General features: G+C 38.6%; 1 protein-coding gene across 1 annotated transcript in view; it reads right to left on the bottom strand.

The window, feature by feature from the left end:
* THSD7B (thrombospondin type 1 domain containing 7B) overlaps positions 1–15,147 on the bottom strand; it is a 269,552-nt gene that overhangs the window by 253,478 nt on the left and 927 nt on the right. Inside the window, exon 2 of the mRNA XM_040604804.1 lies at positions 13,805–13,978. Coding sequence (XP_040460738.1) covers positions 13,805–13,943 — 139 coding nt within the window. The 5' untranslated portion in view covers positions 13,944–13,978. The remainder of the gene's footprint in view (positions 1–13,804; positions 13,979–15,147) is intronic.

A 15,147-nucleotide genomic window follows, 5' to 3' on the forward strand; every position in this document is an offset into this window, starting at 1 on the left:
TGGAGGTCAGCCAGCCCTTCCCCTGGCCGGAGCAGGTTCCCTGGAGCAGGTTCCACGGGATCACGTCCAGGCGGGTCTGCAATGTCTCCGGAGAAGGAGACCCCGCAGGCTCCCTGGGCAGCCTGTGCCAGGGCTCCGGCACACTCCAGGTAAGGACGTTTTTCCTCCTGTTCAGGGGGAAGTTGCTGTGTTGCGGTTTGTGCCCGTCGCCCCTTGTCCTGTCGCTGGGCACCCCTGGAAAGAGCCTGGCCCCGTCCCCTGGACGGCCGCCCTTAAGGGGTTTGCAGCCATCGATGAGATCCCCTCTCAGCCTCCTCTGCTCCGGGCCGAAGGACCCAGCTCCCTCAGCCTTTCCCCAGCCGGGGGATGCTCCAGTCCCCTCTTCACCTGCGTAGCCCGCGCTGGCCCCTCTCCAGCAGTTCCCTGTCTCTCTTGGACTGGGAGCCCAGCACTGGACACAGCCGAAAGCTGACCCAAATAGTTTCTCCCCTACTCTTCATAGGAAAGCAAAGCAAAGCGCCTGTCTAAACTTTCTTTCCTTTCTTAATGAAACTTATTGATTTTTCATCCTTGTGAATCACTGCCTTGGAGCAATTTCTTTTAGCCGTAGGTTCTCACATTTAATTTGTATGCATGCTTAAGGGAAAGTTTATCAATAGAATCTCCAGTGAGATACTAAAAGGGCTTTATGAGAAATTTATGAAATTTTACATATGGCATTTACCAACCTAGTTTAAAAAAAAAAAAGCAAGCCTAGAATAATGCATGACATTAACAATCAGCAGTTTCATGTAACATCCTATGACACCTCCGTGCAGCTGTCAGTGCATAAAGACAACAGAAGTCAGACTGAATAAATTTATGTTGATAAAAGATACAAGTAAAAAAAACCACCACAGAAATTCATTCAGATATATGAATCTTCCACATGTAATAGCCACCCAAAGACAAGCAGACCAGCACGTGTATGTGTCCATAGGATACCAGGACGCTTACTGGCACTAAAACATATATTCAGGTCAAGCATGAAGAAACTGTTAGGATTTTTTTAAAAAAAATAAAATTACCCCCCCAAAAAAAAAATCCATCAGCAATACGTTAACAGACAGCTTTGCCAATACCAAAGATATAAAAAGAAACAGATCTCTGATAATTTATTCTTAAGCTAAAATTTCCCAGCTGCTTCAATTGCTATTTACATGGGGGAAAACCTAAAATGCTACAGACCTTTCTATTCTCATTCATGCAAAATATGCTACTTCTACTAGTCAACGGAGAAAGCGAAATGATGGGCTAATGGGCATCGTCCAGGGTACAGTAATCCAACTATTAGCCAGATTCACATCTAAAAAGAGGATACATCCTTTTGCTCAAAAGTCAGTATTTTGTGACTAATATTGCCTAAATGGCACTCCCCACAAGTACAAAGGATTGGCTAGAATTGGTTCCAGAAGATCTGAAAACAAGGATCTTTCACAAAGTATCTAGGCTTCGGGGGGGGGGGGGGGGGGGGGGGGGGGAGCAAGGATAATAAGCACTATAAAACATACTTTTAGGAAAAAAGTTGAATTACTTTTAGGAAAAAAGTTGAATCTAGTAAGTCTGTCGCTTTATCAGTCAAGCACCCAGTATACCTGGTGTCATTGAAAGGTGAATCAGGAAGGTGGCCTGATGGAAATCATCTTTCTCCCGTTTTCTCCCACGTGTCTTTTCATTACAGTATCAATTGACTAGTACTATTCTAATGGTGGTAATACATTTTTCCTTAACCATTTCTGAAATTACCTGATTAAGGAAGGAATTAACTAGGGTTACCTAGCTAGTGTCAATTAATATCCCCTAGCAGCACAGTGGTCTATAACGGAGCCTGCAGCACGCTGCCCACACAGCCAAGAACAAAGCAGAGAGAGGAGAGAAACCACCGTTGGTCACAGGGATTGCTACAGGACAAACTGTGAGTCTGACCTTCTTGCAATCTCAAGCGTACCAAAAGGAGAAAAGTCCTTGAACTGCACAGGAACCAAGTGCTGGATGAAGCTGAATGAGACTATCTAGGATGCTTACTCCACCACCAAAAAAAAAAAGCGGCAATACCAGCACAAGGAGCAAAAAGGAGATTTTTACAGAGATAAAGAGATTAAAAAATTTCATCTGCTGCTCATGACAATTAGGTCTTCTACTCCAAAAATGTTTAAGAACTGTTAAAAGTTATACTGGCATGAGAAAAGGTTAAGGAAATTTTTAAACTCTCACAAAACAGCCAATACTAAAATACTGAGATTAAAAAAAAAGAACATTTATAAAATCCTACATGAAGCAAACATGAAAAGGTTGCTCTGCTGCAAGATAACTGAGTAATGTAACCTTTCAAAGCAGCAACAAAAAGCGATTAGACCATCCCTTGGATTGAAAATGATTGATTATTACTGCTAATATTGGAATTGAGGTTGACTGTAATGCTTTTTATGTAATTGCTTTATTGAATGCTGCATAGCTTTATTTGGTAATATATTCAGAACACTGCAAGGTTACCATTTCTTTAGCTCCTTATATGCTAAGACATATAGACATATAGTTACAATGGATTTATCCCAATGTTACTGTATTAAACAGCATATACTAAGGTTAGCTCCTGACCTTTCATTTAAGGTCTATAGGGAATCTTCTGCCTGCAGGATCATCTAATAGATTTGAACACCAGCAACCTTCTATCCTCTGCATCTGTTCACCAGTTTATTCCATAAACTGTATCAAGATACCTTAAATCTGATTTGGGGCCCTGCGTGCTGTAATAATTAAATCATTTTGAGGACTTTGAAAGCTGGATCATCCATTAAAAAAATAAATATATCAATCAAGGACAAGTAAATCACAGTGAAGAAGATTAATAAGTACAACTTTCTTTTTTATATTGGAGTACGTTAAAATTTTAAAATATCTATAGGCAAAGCAGGGATGGTTTTGTTTTTTCACCCTTGTTTTTATTCAAAAAAGCAGCCTTTGGCATTCAAATGCACAGAATTACATTTTCTCACTTGCTTTTCAATTTCTTTGATTTGTTATCTGCTGGTGTCACTCCCTGCTTTTTGGAGAGAGTCCTAGCAAAGGTCAGCAGTCAATTAGCCATCAATAAATACCCAACATGAGAGTGAAAATTTTAGGCTGCCTGAGCTCCCATTACTAAACCAAGCACCATGTTTGAAAGCCCGTAACAGAAAGCGTAAAGTACTTTAGAGTGTTCTGAACGTAAATATAACGTTACCTTTAAAACAGTAAGTATGAAAAATATCAAAGAAGGTGTGTAATACCAACCTTTATCATCTTTTGCACACATATATTGACTTAACTGAGACATGCTCACTTATCTACAAAGCAAAAATTGGGTTTTAAGTACTGTACTTTGCAAGACCCTTAGGGCACAATAACATTACTGTCATCGTTTACTCTGGCTTCCCTGTGTCTCATTTGATCCTTCTCCAGTCTTCAAAATGTTGCAGCTCTGTTTCTATCTCTGCCTCTACACCAGTGTCCTTGGCTAGATGGCAACACATTATACATGGTTGACATAGAAATGCTCAGAAAAAATAAAGCACAAACACACACACAGATAGACACTAACATAAAAGCAACATATTTAACACTCAGACACATGGTATAACTTTCACCTCAGTGCTAGGCATACAAGGATATACTTGGGTGGGGTTTTGGGGGGGGCAGGAGGGGTGTGTATGCACACTTTTTCACGTTCGGAGCCAATTCTAAAAGGCAGGTTTTCTTGGCACTTTGCAGAGAAATGCCAAAGAAAGAAGACTGGTATTTCCTTTAAGAGAAAGATGTGATCAATAACAGTTAAAGTTTGGACAAACCCTCATTATCGGATTTCTACAACTTCAAAATGAATACGTCGGCTGCCTGTTAAGCACGGACACAACTTCACGCATCACGGGCTCACTGCTGACACAGAGTAAAGCTAAATGCAGGAATACACATCTGCAGAATCACAGATTTTCACACTAGCAATGGTTTACATCAAGATACAACTATACTTGGGTTATGAAATATTTAAGGTCAGTTGAAAAATAGATGTACTGGATTAGTTTAACTGAAAATATTGAAAGCTCAGATAAGTTACTTATCTAGTCATACAGTGCACACATTTAACACACAGAGCTGCAAACAATTACTGAAATTAATTTTCATTTCTGCCTGAATATAGCATTACTTTATTAATACAAGCAAGAATATTAAGGGAATGACAAGAAAACTTTGCGAGAGTGCTACCTTGTGTGTGTGCCATATTTAATATGTGTGTGCCATATTTAATAAAAGAACTTCTGAGAAGTTCCTGGTGTTTTTTCATTACAGCCTCCTTTTAATCCTTGTCTGTAAAAACTTCAACTCTGTACTCCGTCCAGGCAGTTGCTTCAAAACTATGCAGCTAATACACATCAGAACTTATTAAAAGTATGGATATAATTTTTCTGTATCCAGTGTCTCCACAGTGAAGATTTTCAACAGCTAGAAGAAAAGTGCTTATTTTGCTTAAAAGCAACTGGGTGATATAAATCAATTTAACTAATGGGTCAAAAGATCTTTAAGATGTCACAAGTACTGAATTTATTTTTGTCTTCAGCAGCTTCAAACTTGTGAAATTTATGGTTACAAATGTCATACTGTAGAGAACTAAAACATGCCTCACACATAGGTGGATATTTTTAAACTATTGATATTTGAAGGTCTTTGGATCTCAGGGGTGATGGAATAAACCCCAGATGACACCAATCAGTGAAAAAGTTCAGGTGATAACAAAATAAACACCAGATATCCCCCTCTCTCTGTATTTAATCACATGGCTGGCACCACCAGCCATGTTTCAGACTTCTGTTGACCTATTCAATAGTCCTAATAAAGTCCTAATGAAGACTTACTGAAGTATGCACCTTACACATTTAATTTTTTAAGTATATTGAAAATGTAATAACTTAAATGTCAGGAATTTTCAGCAAGTCATACAGTGCGAACTATTATTGTGAATAAAGCATAGGAACACTTTCAAAGTCGCTGTTGACTATGCCAGGGAATATGAATCATCTCATTACCACCCTGTTCTGTACAGGGTACAGACATAACTAAACTGGTTCGCAGTTACTTGGGCTGCACTGGTGGCATCAGCCCCTTCTCAAAGTCTTCTGCTGAAAATTTGACAGCACTGCTTTTTCAAGAGACACAAAGGGCTTTTAAAACCAGATCTTGTGGAATACTGGGGCAGCGGGAAACGACAACATACATCAATGAGCGGGCAAAACCAAGCAGCAAATATATTGACTTAAGATAAGAAATGTAGGTTTACAGGTGCCTTCCCCAGGAACAGTTGGGTACCCAAGGCGTGCAATCTGCAGCATGGCAGCAACGTGGGCTCCACGTTCGAGGCGTTGGGCTGGCTCCTCTTTGAACATATGCCCTTTCAAGTGAAATTAATCACTCTATCACTGCTGCAGCATCTGGAGCCATAATCATTACCCAACTGCTGAGAAAGAAATGAAACCGCTAATCACACAGGGAGTAGGGCTTAGCGTTCAGAGTCGGAAAGTTTTTATTAAGTTCTCATTTGAAAAGTGATTTTTCATCACTAGCCTTCCCAGACATGCCACACAAAAGCTGGATATACTTCAGCAACTGTCTACAACTCATCCCCCAGCATATAGACCCAACATATTTAGAACCACTATAATGAGGTTTTAACATGCTTTTCCAAATTTAGCTCTATAATCCTAAATCACTGTTACAGGCAAGTATGACACAGAGATGCATTTAACCATAAACTTTAAAACATCTCTGGATGAAGGAACTGCAGAAGTCTACGTAGTGGTAGACACCAGGCAGTGTGATCAACAGTAAGAACCAGGTACTGCCTCTGAACTCACACACACCGCTCTCCTACTGATCTCAGCGGGAATTCCCTATGCAAACTGAAGCTCATATATTCAAAACTACTATATTAAATGGGCATTTCATCATACCTATCCACTAGCTAAGAGTGATTAAAATAAACCATACAAATACTGTGTCAGTAATCTGGATTACCATGAAATATTCCCCATTCTTTCTAACAACTTCTTTTTGAAAAGGGAGAGGGGAAAAAAAAAAAAAAAAAGAATAAGTTGATGCCAGCAAGACTATTCTCATACATACCAGAGAAAAAAGGATCTCGGGAAATGCAGATATCAGTGGGCAGACTACCCAAAACTCACGTCCCTGGAAAGAGTCAGCTGCGTTATCCACACACAGGGAACAATATGCATTTTAGGGACTTCTAATGCAATTTTGTGTATTTTCACCCATAATAATTGTGCTCTACACAAGAGCTGAACAAGAAAGTGATTACCCCCCATACTGAAACTGTTCAATTAAGTGGTGAAGTGAAACTCTTATTCTAACTAACTTAAGATATAATTATTAAAAAAAAACCTGCAGGGTTCTGAACAATGGCAGCAGAATAATTAAATCTAGTACTCCACTGAAACAGGATGAAAATGTGATCATCCATTTTTAATGCTCTGCCTATACGTAACAACAGAAATCTTTCCAACAGCTGCATTCAATTAAAAAAATATTAACCCCAAGGAAAACGTACAAAAACATCCCCATCTGTTTTTCTTGCCACTCACTGTGCTTCTTTTGTGAGTGAAATATGTACAACAATACAACCCAACAAAGTTGAATGAAAAGTACCACAATTCCAATAATAAGCTATCTTTTTTTTAAAAAAATGAACAATTTAAAAGAAACTATTTTTGCAGATTTTCCCCTGTGACCCACAGCACTGTTCCCATAGTAACTATTGAGGAAAGAAAAGGGTAAGACGTCTAACATACTTTTCCCAATACCAACAAAAAACAGAAAAAAGCACCTTATTCTCCAAAACTATTATTCTCAGGAAGGGAAGAGGGACATTAAAAGATTAGTGTGAATCTCCTGTGTAATCTAGTTTAAACTACCACCTACCGAACATCTGATGTTGGTTAGACAAAAATATTTGTTAAAGCGTGTAGTGTTTGTGTAAAAGAACTATTGAAATAGCTTTGCAAGCCCAACAATAACAAAATTACCAGGCACAGGCTGTAAAAGCTTACATGTGAATTCGGTAAGCACCGCCATCAGCCTACAGCCATGCTGCTCCACAGGACTTATCTCCGCTGAGGAACTTGTACTCTGCATATTCTCTCCAGCATATGAAGTGTTAATTTTAACACGTATTTCAGCGTTGTTTCTGTTCCTCCTTTGCTTGCCTTTTTAATGTGACTGACACTCTGCACTTCCCCATTGCTTGCTGTAGTGCATTCTTCTAGGAAAAAATACAGGAGCCAGCGATACTTTCTTTAAGCAGTGCCACCAAGAACGTTTCGCTGGTGTCTTCACATCCCTGCAGGAAACCACGACTGATAACAACATGCCAAGTTCTACAGACAAGGAAAAATGGCACCAGTTTCAGCATTTCTGCATCTCCAGTTACACTGCCCAAACTCCTCCAGGAACAATTCCAAGGTCTCTGACACTGGGTGGCATTCTCTGTGCCAACAGGACAGGCTCTCCAGCCACGTCCCATACGCTGAGATTTTAGCCCTGTGGGTTAAGGATAAACCCAGAAGCTACAGCAGACAGAACCCAGGTGGGTACGCTATGAGTTGCCGTGGCACATTTATTCAACATAGCAGCAGACCTCAGGTACCTGGAGGAAAGACCAGGCTGGAAGATGAGCTTCCAGCATAGGAAACGTTCTTCAGAAAAAGAGATGGAACTCCTCATGTATGCCTGTCTGGCTCTCTGACAAACTCACCAGCATTTGCTGCCTGGGGACACAAGGTCTCCACCAACTTTGAAACATCTCACCCACCTAAATATTACTTGCATGACCACTGCAAAGGGTTATAAAGTAAGGCCAGGGATGTATCTCCATAACTCCAAAACAAGTTGGATTCAACTGTTGAGAAAACAAAACCATATGAAGAGACCATATCAGGACTGGAATGATAAAGGTGAGGTGAAGTAGCGAAAGAATAGGTAGTAAAATCTAGATGACTGTGGAACAGAAGGGTAAAAGTGTGGTTAGGAATGGGTAAGGAATAATGAAGAAATAAAACCAAATATTTAGCAGTCTGAACTTGTCTAAGGAAATATGAGATTTAGCTTTGAGGCCACCCTTACACCTTCTCAAATACCAGCGACTGCTCTTAGCCAGCATATTAAGCTTTGCTGCTAATAAAATTTTGCAAAACAACTTTCTTTGAAGCTTCAGGTATTATTGGTTTTTTAAAAAGTTTTGGAGAAATAAAAGTATAATATTGTCTCAAAAAATATTCTTTGTAAAGAATTATTTTAAACAAATTTAGAACTAAAGTACTTTTTTTTTATTTAAATAACTTTTTTTAATGGGTACTTAATGAAACTATACCAACACATTAGAAACAACCAAACTACTTCAAATTAAACTGTTTATTACAAAACATTAAAAAAGAGCACCACCTACGAGATTTTGAGATATTTTAAGCCAGGCACTTCTAATTAAAACTGTAAAAAATCAGGGGGTGAAATCTCATCTGATATTTGATATAATCCTGAGGAGCAATGCTAAGAAAAAAATTAATTTGGCAAACCAGTTCAAAGAGAGTATGTTTACTAACAGGGGTCCAGAATAGCTTGGTATCCTTAACTCACAAATACATTGCAAGGAACTACCATAAGAAGAGTTTCTTCAATTAAGTAATAGACTGGCTCAAGTACAAAGTTATAAACTGGTCATGAATAAAGTTAAAGATAAAAATGAGAAGGCTTATCATTTTAGAACAACTTCTCAATCATCAGGTTTATGGCAACAATCTGACTAGTTTTAGAATGGAACTTAACACAGTGTTTTCTTAATTATTTATTAATTGTTGCTGTCGATATGACAAGATTACAGTCTATAACCCAAGAGAATCACTGCACTCCTATAAACACTTAGTGAAGAACCTTAGAATCATTCAAAGTTTGATTAAATCAAGATGAAATTTCCACTTTAGAGTTTAAATATTTAAAATTTGCTATCTTTGAATCGCTTTTCAGTAGGATTGAGCTCTACTGTCCTTTGAAGATCTGGACTCCCTTTAACATTTGGTGTACATAGGTAAAAGTTTGTCTTTTCAGACATAAGGTCAAAGGCACTCCAAACCAGCACTTGGCCTTCCTGATACTACGATCTTAAGAAAGGGCATTTTATGGCAGTATTATCTGAGAACAGGGAACAAAAGATCTTTTTCATCTTAGCCATAACTGGCTCACCCACATTCACAAGTAGTTCAAAGGTTCCTCCACGTTAGAAGTTGTTCTCTGAGAAGTTCATTTTGTACCCTTTCCATTATGGATTGTTTCTAAAGAAAGATCAAAACCCATTTGCTTTCAAATATGGATAATAACTCTGAACTGAAGTTTTTTGTGTTCACCTGGGGCAAGAGAACTTATGGCTCCCCACACCCAGCTCCCAGAAGCCCACAAACATTAGAAGATTAATGGTTTCCTCCTCAGGTCAAAATCTCTCTATTGTGATCAGCTGCATTACAAATCCATTTCCCAGTCTGATATCTCATTTTCAGGCCTCTTCCATTTCTAGCAGGGAGCACGTCCCTGCTGGGCTAAATCACCATCCCCATTCATTTTTTGGGGAGAATTATACATGGAGAACTCACTGGGACGCCACATCTGGGCTTCTAATAGTCCCCTTCCTCCCTTCTGTAGTAGACAGAAGCATTATTTCCATATTAAATAGCATTTTACCACAATTAGAGAACTATTTTCCTAAAAATCAGAAAATTTTCATCCTACAAAAATATTTTCACAATATTCCCCTTATGGAAAAAAAAAAAAAAAAGCCACACCACTGCTTAACCTCCGAGAGCCACCTTTACAGGGTATGTCCCTTGCCCCTTTCATTCTATTAGTATTTTGGCAGAAATAGCACATGCACGGTGACTGAGGTGTAGTTCATGGAGGAACCGGAGACACCAGCAGCAATGGTAGCAGTGCAGCCTGCCCATGCAGCAACTGCAAGTGTCTCTGGGAAGGGCTAATTTCCAGCATTTTGTAATCCTAATTATCAGTCCCTCTCCTGGAAAGCACCAAAAATATTTCCAGTGTTGCACATATTTTTAACTTCATTTAGACTTCAGAACTAAATTTTAGAGTTTCACCAAAAAAATAAACCTACTGCAATCCTGCTGTGGATTCATATTCTATACACTTATAGATTGAATGGCCATCACTAAAACAGACAGATTTGCATTACAGAAGTTCCAGGCACTTTTAAGGACCATTCAAGAGCTGAAGAAAATCAACATGGTGAAATATGCAAATTGCTAATTGGCTATTGCATTAAACAATATTAATTTACAAGGATTTAGATCAAATTAAATTTTGTCAAGATTTTATCACCGAAACTGCTTTGTTAGTTAGCAAGTGTTGGAAAATTATTCAGCTATTTGAGGCTGCTGAGTAATTTAATTGATATAATTATTGCTTTCATGTTTAGGTTCGTGGTCACAAAATAAGTATCTGACAAGAAATGTCTTGAAACCAAAAGATACAGTGTACTGATATTTAGACATTAGCATGTCATCTCTAGAAATCAAAAGCTAAAAATAAAGTTTTTAGGCCACAAATAAACCAAATCCAAGTGATAGCCCTTTGAATAGCTGAGGTAAGAGTATGTATAATCTACCTCACACTGCCAAGTTCTTCCATTTTAGAAACGTAGAGCCTAGTTTTTTTGTAGATGCAGTCATTTCAATACAATTGCTTTCACCTGCACCAAGACCACCAAGCCCAGCATGAAAATGTATGGGTCTTCATTAGATAAAGCCAAGGGTTTAGCTGGAAAAAAGCCTGCTTTATAAACAGGGCTGGTATTACGCTGCTTTTTCTTCACCCCCTCTCCCCAGCCACATTAAGGACACATCTCTGGATTTCTGTGTGCTAGGAAAATTTACTTTAGTACCTGTAAATTCATTTTCTTAAAGTCAGAGCTTTTAGTAGCATAATCTTAATTATAAAGCATGACATTTCAATAAGAAGTTGAATTTCTCTGCAGCAGAAAAGGAACTTGCCATGCTTGCAACAGACGGTTCAAGATTTAAAACCAAACCAGATAATCTCCTTTACCATTAGGAATTGCTCATTTCTCATTAGATTGTGTCATTAAAAAAACAAAACAAAACAAAAACAAAACAGCTCTAGGTTTTCTTCCTATCAGAATGGATCTGCTCAGTTCTAACATTAAAAGCTACTTCATTTCAGGTTCACTGTGTTGTGCTTTTATTAATTTATTTTTTTTGTATTGGCCACAGAAGTCCTCTAACTAGGGGATGATTTTTATTATTATTATTATTATTATAGAAAGTACAGATCACATTAGGTCAAGTTCTCCATGACCTACGTCCCCAAGTTATTTTATTTATATCCTGCCACAACAGGTTACGATAACCCTTCTATCTCTCCAGATCCACCTGCTCCATTCAAGTTGCCATCGCTCTCCTCCCAAAACATTTCCCTGCAATCCTTTGAAAGATACACCTTTGCGATTAACCACACCTGAAAAATCATTTCAAGCAAAGTAAAAAAATGCACACAAAAGCCAGCCACACATGCCACCCTGACAGCTGGCTGCCATTTACACTCTTTTGTAACTCATTTTAAGGTCACTGCAACTTTACTTTGATATACGTGCTTCCAAACACCTCACAAATGAGATCTGCAACACACGCAGAACTATCAAAAGCAAACCATTTGTTTCTTACGTATGCCCTGATGCTGCAAAGCACATCTAGCTCCTTTTAACCAAGATTCAGCCTATTGAGAGAAATCTCAGCCCATTGTTTTCCTCAGGATGACTGCAAAAGATCGGAAATCAGGATTTAGAAACGCGGCTGCTTCACTACTACTGCAGAGAAAGTAGAGGCTTCACAAACACGTTGTTTCTTAGCAAAACAGTGTTTTGGGTGAACATACTATTCACTTCAACCTAGACCTAAACACTCTGGGTTTAAATATAACTTTTCTCTAAGTTTCAACAAAATACTCCAACAACAAAAAAAAAAAAATTGTTTACAAATATAAAAATATTTAACTGAAGGAAGAAAAACCACCTCTTTGTTTTTGCCAAACAGGACAATTAATTTGGCTCAAGCTCCCAAGTTATTTTCATTTGGAAACCATTTCACTCAAAGTCATTTTCTACCTCACATCACTACATAAACAGAGAAAGTGCATTAAAAAGAACTGTTAGGATTTAAGGTTTTTAAAATTACTCTTGAGAGCTCAGATATTTCTAATTCACTGTGGGATTCACAAGAACTGACAATTCTCTTCTGCATCTGGAAGACAAACCTTTACAACAAGCTCATCACAGGGCTTTCAGAGCACGGTACCCCACATTCACGCAAACCTGTGCACACCTCTTCTTACTTCTAAACACATCTGCCTTGGATGCCTTAGAAGCATCGATAACTCTTCATTGTCAGCTAGAATCATCAAGCCAAATTAAATTTTTATGACTTCCAATGCACACCCCTGAAGACGACAGTACAATGCACTTCACAACTGAAGACAGACAGCATCGAAGGGTCTAATTTGTCTTAAGAAAACAACTCTACCTTTCAAAGCTGGTTCAAATATTACATTAAAAACAGTGAACTGGAGAAAGACAGTTTATGTTGTTTATTTCCTCTTCAGTTTACATCATTTAAAAGAAGTTTTCAGAAATATAGTATCATATTGCACTTCCCCAGCACTTCACCAGCACTTAGCCTCCCATCCAGCAGCCAGGGTGATAAGCTTGTGTTGATGCTACCAGGACAGGAGCCCTCCCAGAATAATTGTTTCATTATTAAGCTAATTCAGTCTCTTACCTTCTATAGAACTATAATTAAAAAACAAATAACCAAAACAGCAAAAAAACTCTACAAAAAAAATGAAGGAAATTATTTTTCCATCAACTTCAATCACTTTCTTGCTCAGTCACAGAACGCCAAACCTCAATGGGATCCTCAGCAATGAAACCTCTGGTTCATATGCATAGTTTTGATTAAGTATTTTGAGTAAACATTTCCCAAATTTGCAATATATCCATTTCATTGAACATTCTTTGTTGTGTTGTGCTACAAAATAAGCATCCAATGTGTCACACTTAGTTTTATGTACCTGTATCATACCATCTCCTATCAACACCCTGGTCACTAAGAATCGCAGTGCTATCGATACATCTTCACAAAAGTTTCCAAATGCCATGTGTGCCCAATTTTGAACATTCAAACATTGTGTCCTATCTGACTGATGGACAGAAATAATTCACTAAATGTACTAGTGAAATTAAAAATAGATCAACCAGGAGTATGGACTTCTGGCTCAGTCCATGCTGAAAGATGCTGGTGTGCCCGTTTCATTCAAACATGAAAAGAAAATTATTAAATATTTCAAATGAAGAAATGTTAGGATGATGATATCAGAATCCAGTAAAAATTCTGCTTTTGGATTAAACACATTAAGGAGTTCAGAATTATACCCTAGAGTCAGTCTGGTGCATAACTGCAACAGACATGAAGATCACTAATTTAGAACAGAGATTAAACCTTTCCTTTTCAGTTACAAAAACACTCAGAAGACATCATCAGCCTTTTTTAATTTATTATTGAGCTAAAGCAGAATGCAGAAAAGGCAATCACTCCATCCTCAAATACAGGAATCATCTAGTAGATAAGCCAACATATCTTTTTCCTACCTGTTTTCCAGACAAACTGATGACCTCTCCTGGCTTCCAGATCAGCTGTTTGCAACATTAAGAAAACAAACAAAAGGAGGGACTTCCCCAGGCTCTGCCATGCCCAATGAGGAGAAACCCAGTTCTGTTGTAGAAGCATAATTCAGATAATTCAGTCTCTTGTCTTCTTTGGTCCTAGAATTAACAAAAAAAGGAAAAGCCTGCTAAAAGACAACAGCAAGGCAACAGGTTCAACCTAAGGGTAACCTGGTGGCCACTGTGCATTTCATAGTCCCCATGTGCTGGATCTGAGGAAAAGTCTGTTATGGAGACTTCGCTTGGAGAGAGGGAGGGAAAAAAAGCAGGGGAGAGGGGGGAGACTGAGGATAGGGGCGTCTCCTGGAGGACCTGCAGTCCCATCCTACAAAGCCAGCCATTGTAAATGCTTTTAGCAGGTTCTTAAGAAATCTGCCAGTGCAAATAAATGGCAAGGGATCTAATAAGTGCGTGATGTGTCCCTTCTTTTCTCCATTTAATTTACAGGTGGACTAAACCAAAGTTGAGAACGGATTCCAGGAGCAAAATTCAGCTCTGAATACAGACCCATGTCCTACATTTAAGATCCCTGATAATGGAAATATCAGATCTGGAATTGTTTTAGCTCCATATCATGTGTGAACACGGGATACACGAAAACGACATGAGAAATGCAGCAGGAAAAGCAGGGAAGCAGGGGTTGCTCACCAGTACATGATGAACCAGCCTGAAAGGGAAAACTAGACATTACTCAGTAAATTTCCTGGAACTGGGACTCGCATTCAAGTCCCTGATCTTTGAGCTCGAGATGGGCAACCAGTTACTCCAGAGAGGTCTCCAACTAAGGGTTTTTAACTAAGCCCTCCAACACTTCAGAGTAATACCAGAGTCACATTATGATTGGGGCACAAATGGATCATGTCCTGTTGCTGGAGTAGTTTTACACCACACAACTTATTAAAATAATCACTGTGTGGTGTTGGAAGCAAGGAAGAACATCTCTGTGGGTCACCCATAAAAAACAGGAGCCCAACATCTGAATGTCTGCTTCGGAAAACATCCACATTGTTTATATACCACAGAAAAGCTCCAAAGCAAGAGAGATTAAGGCAGGCACACAACACCACAAAAATCTTTAAAATGTTAATTTAGCACAGTAATTTAAATCCGTTTCATCCCAGAAGATAACCAACCAACCAACTACTCACTTAGGCAGATTCTACACGAGTCTCAAGATGTTTTAGATTCATCCACATTCAAGTAGGAAGTTTTGAAGTCTCTAAAAATGTTCATGGTACTACCACATCAAACAAGAGCTAGTTTCTGAT

The sequence above is a fragment of the Falco naumanni genome, chromosome 8, assembly GCF_017639655.2.
Source record: "Falco naumanni isolate bFalNau1 chromosome 8, bFalNau1.pat, whole genome shotgun sequence".
NCBI lineage: Eukaryota > Metazoa > Chordata > Aves > Falconiformes > Falconidae > Falco > Falco naumanni.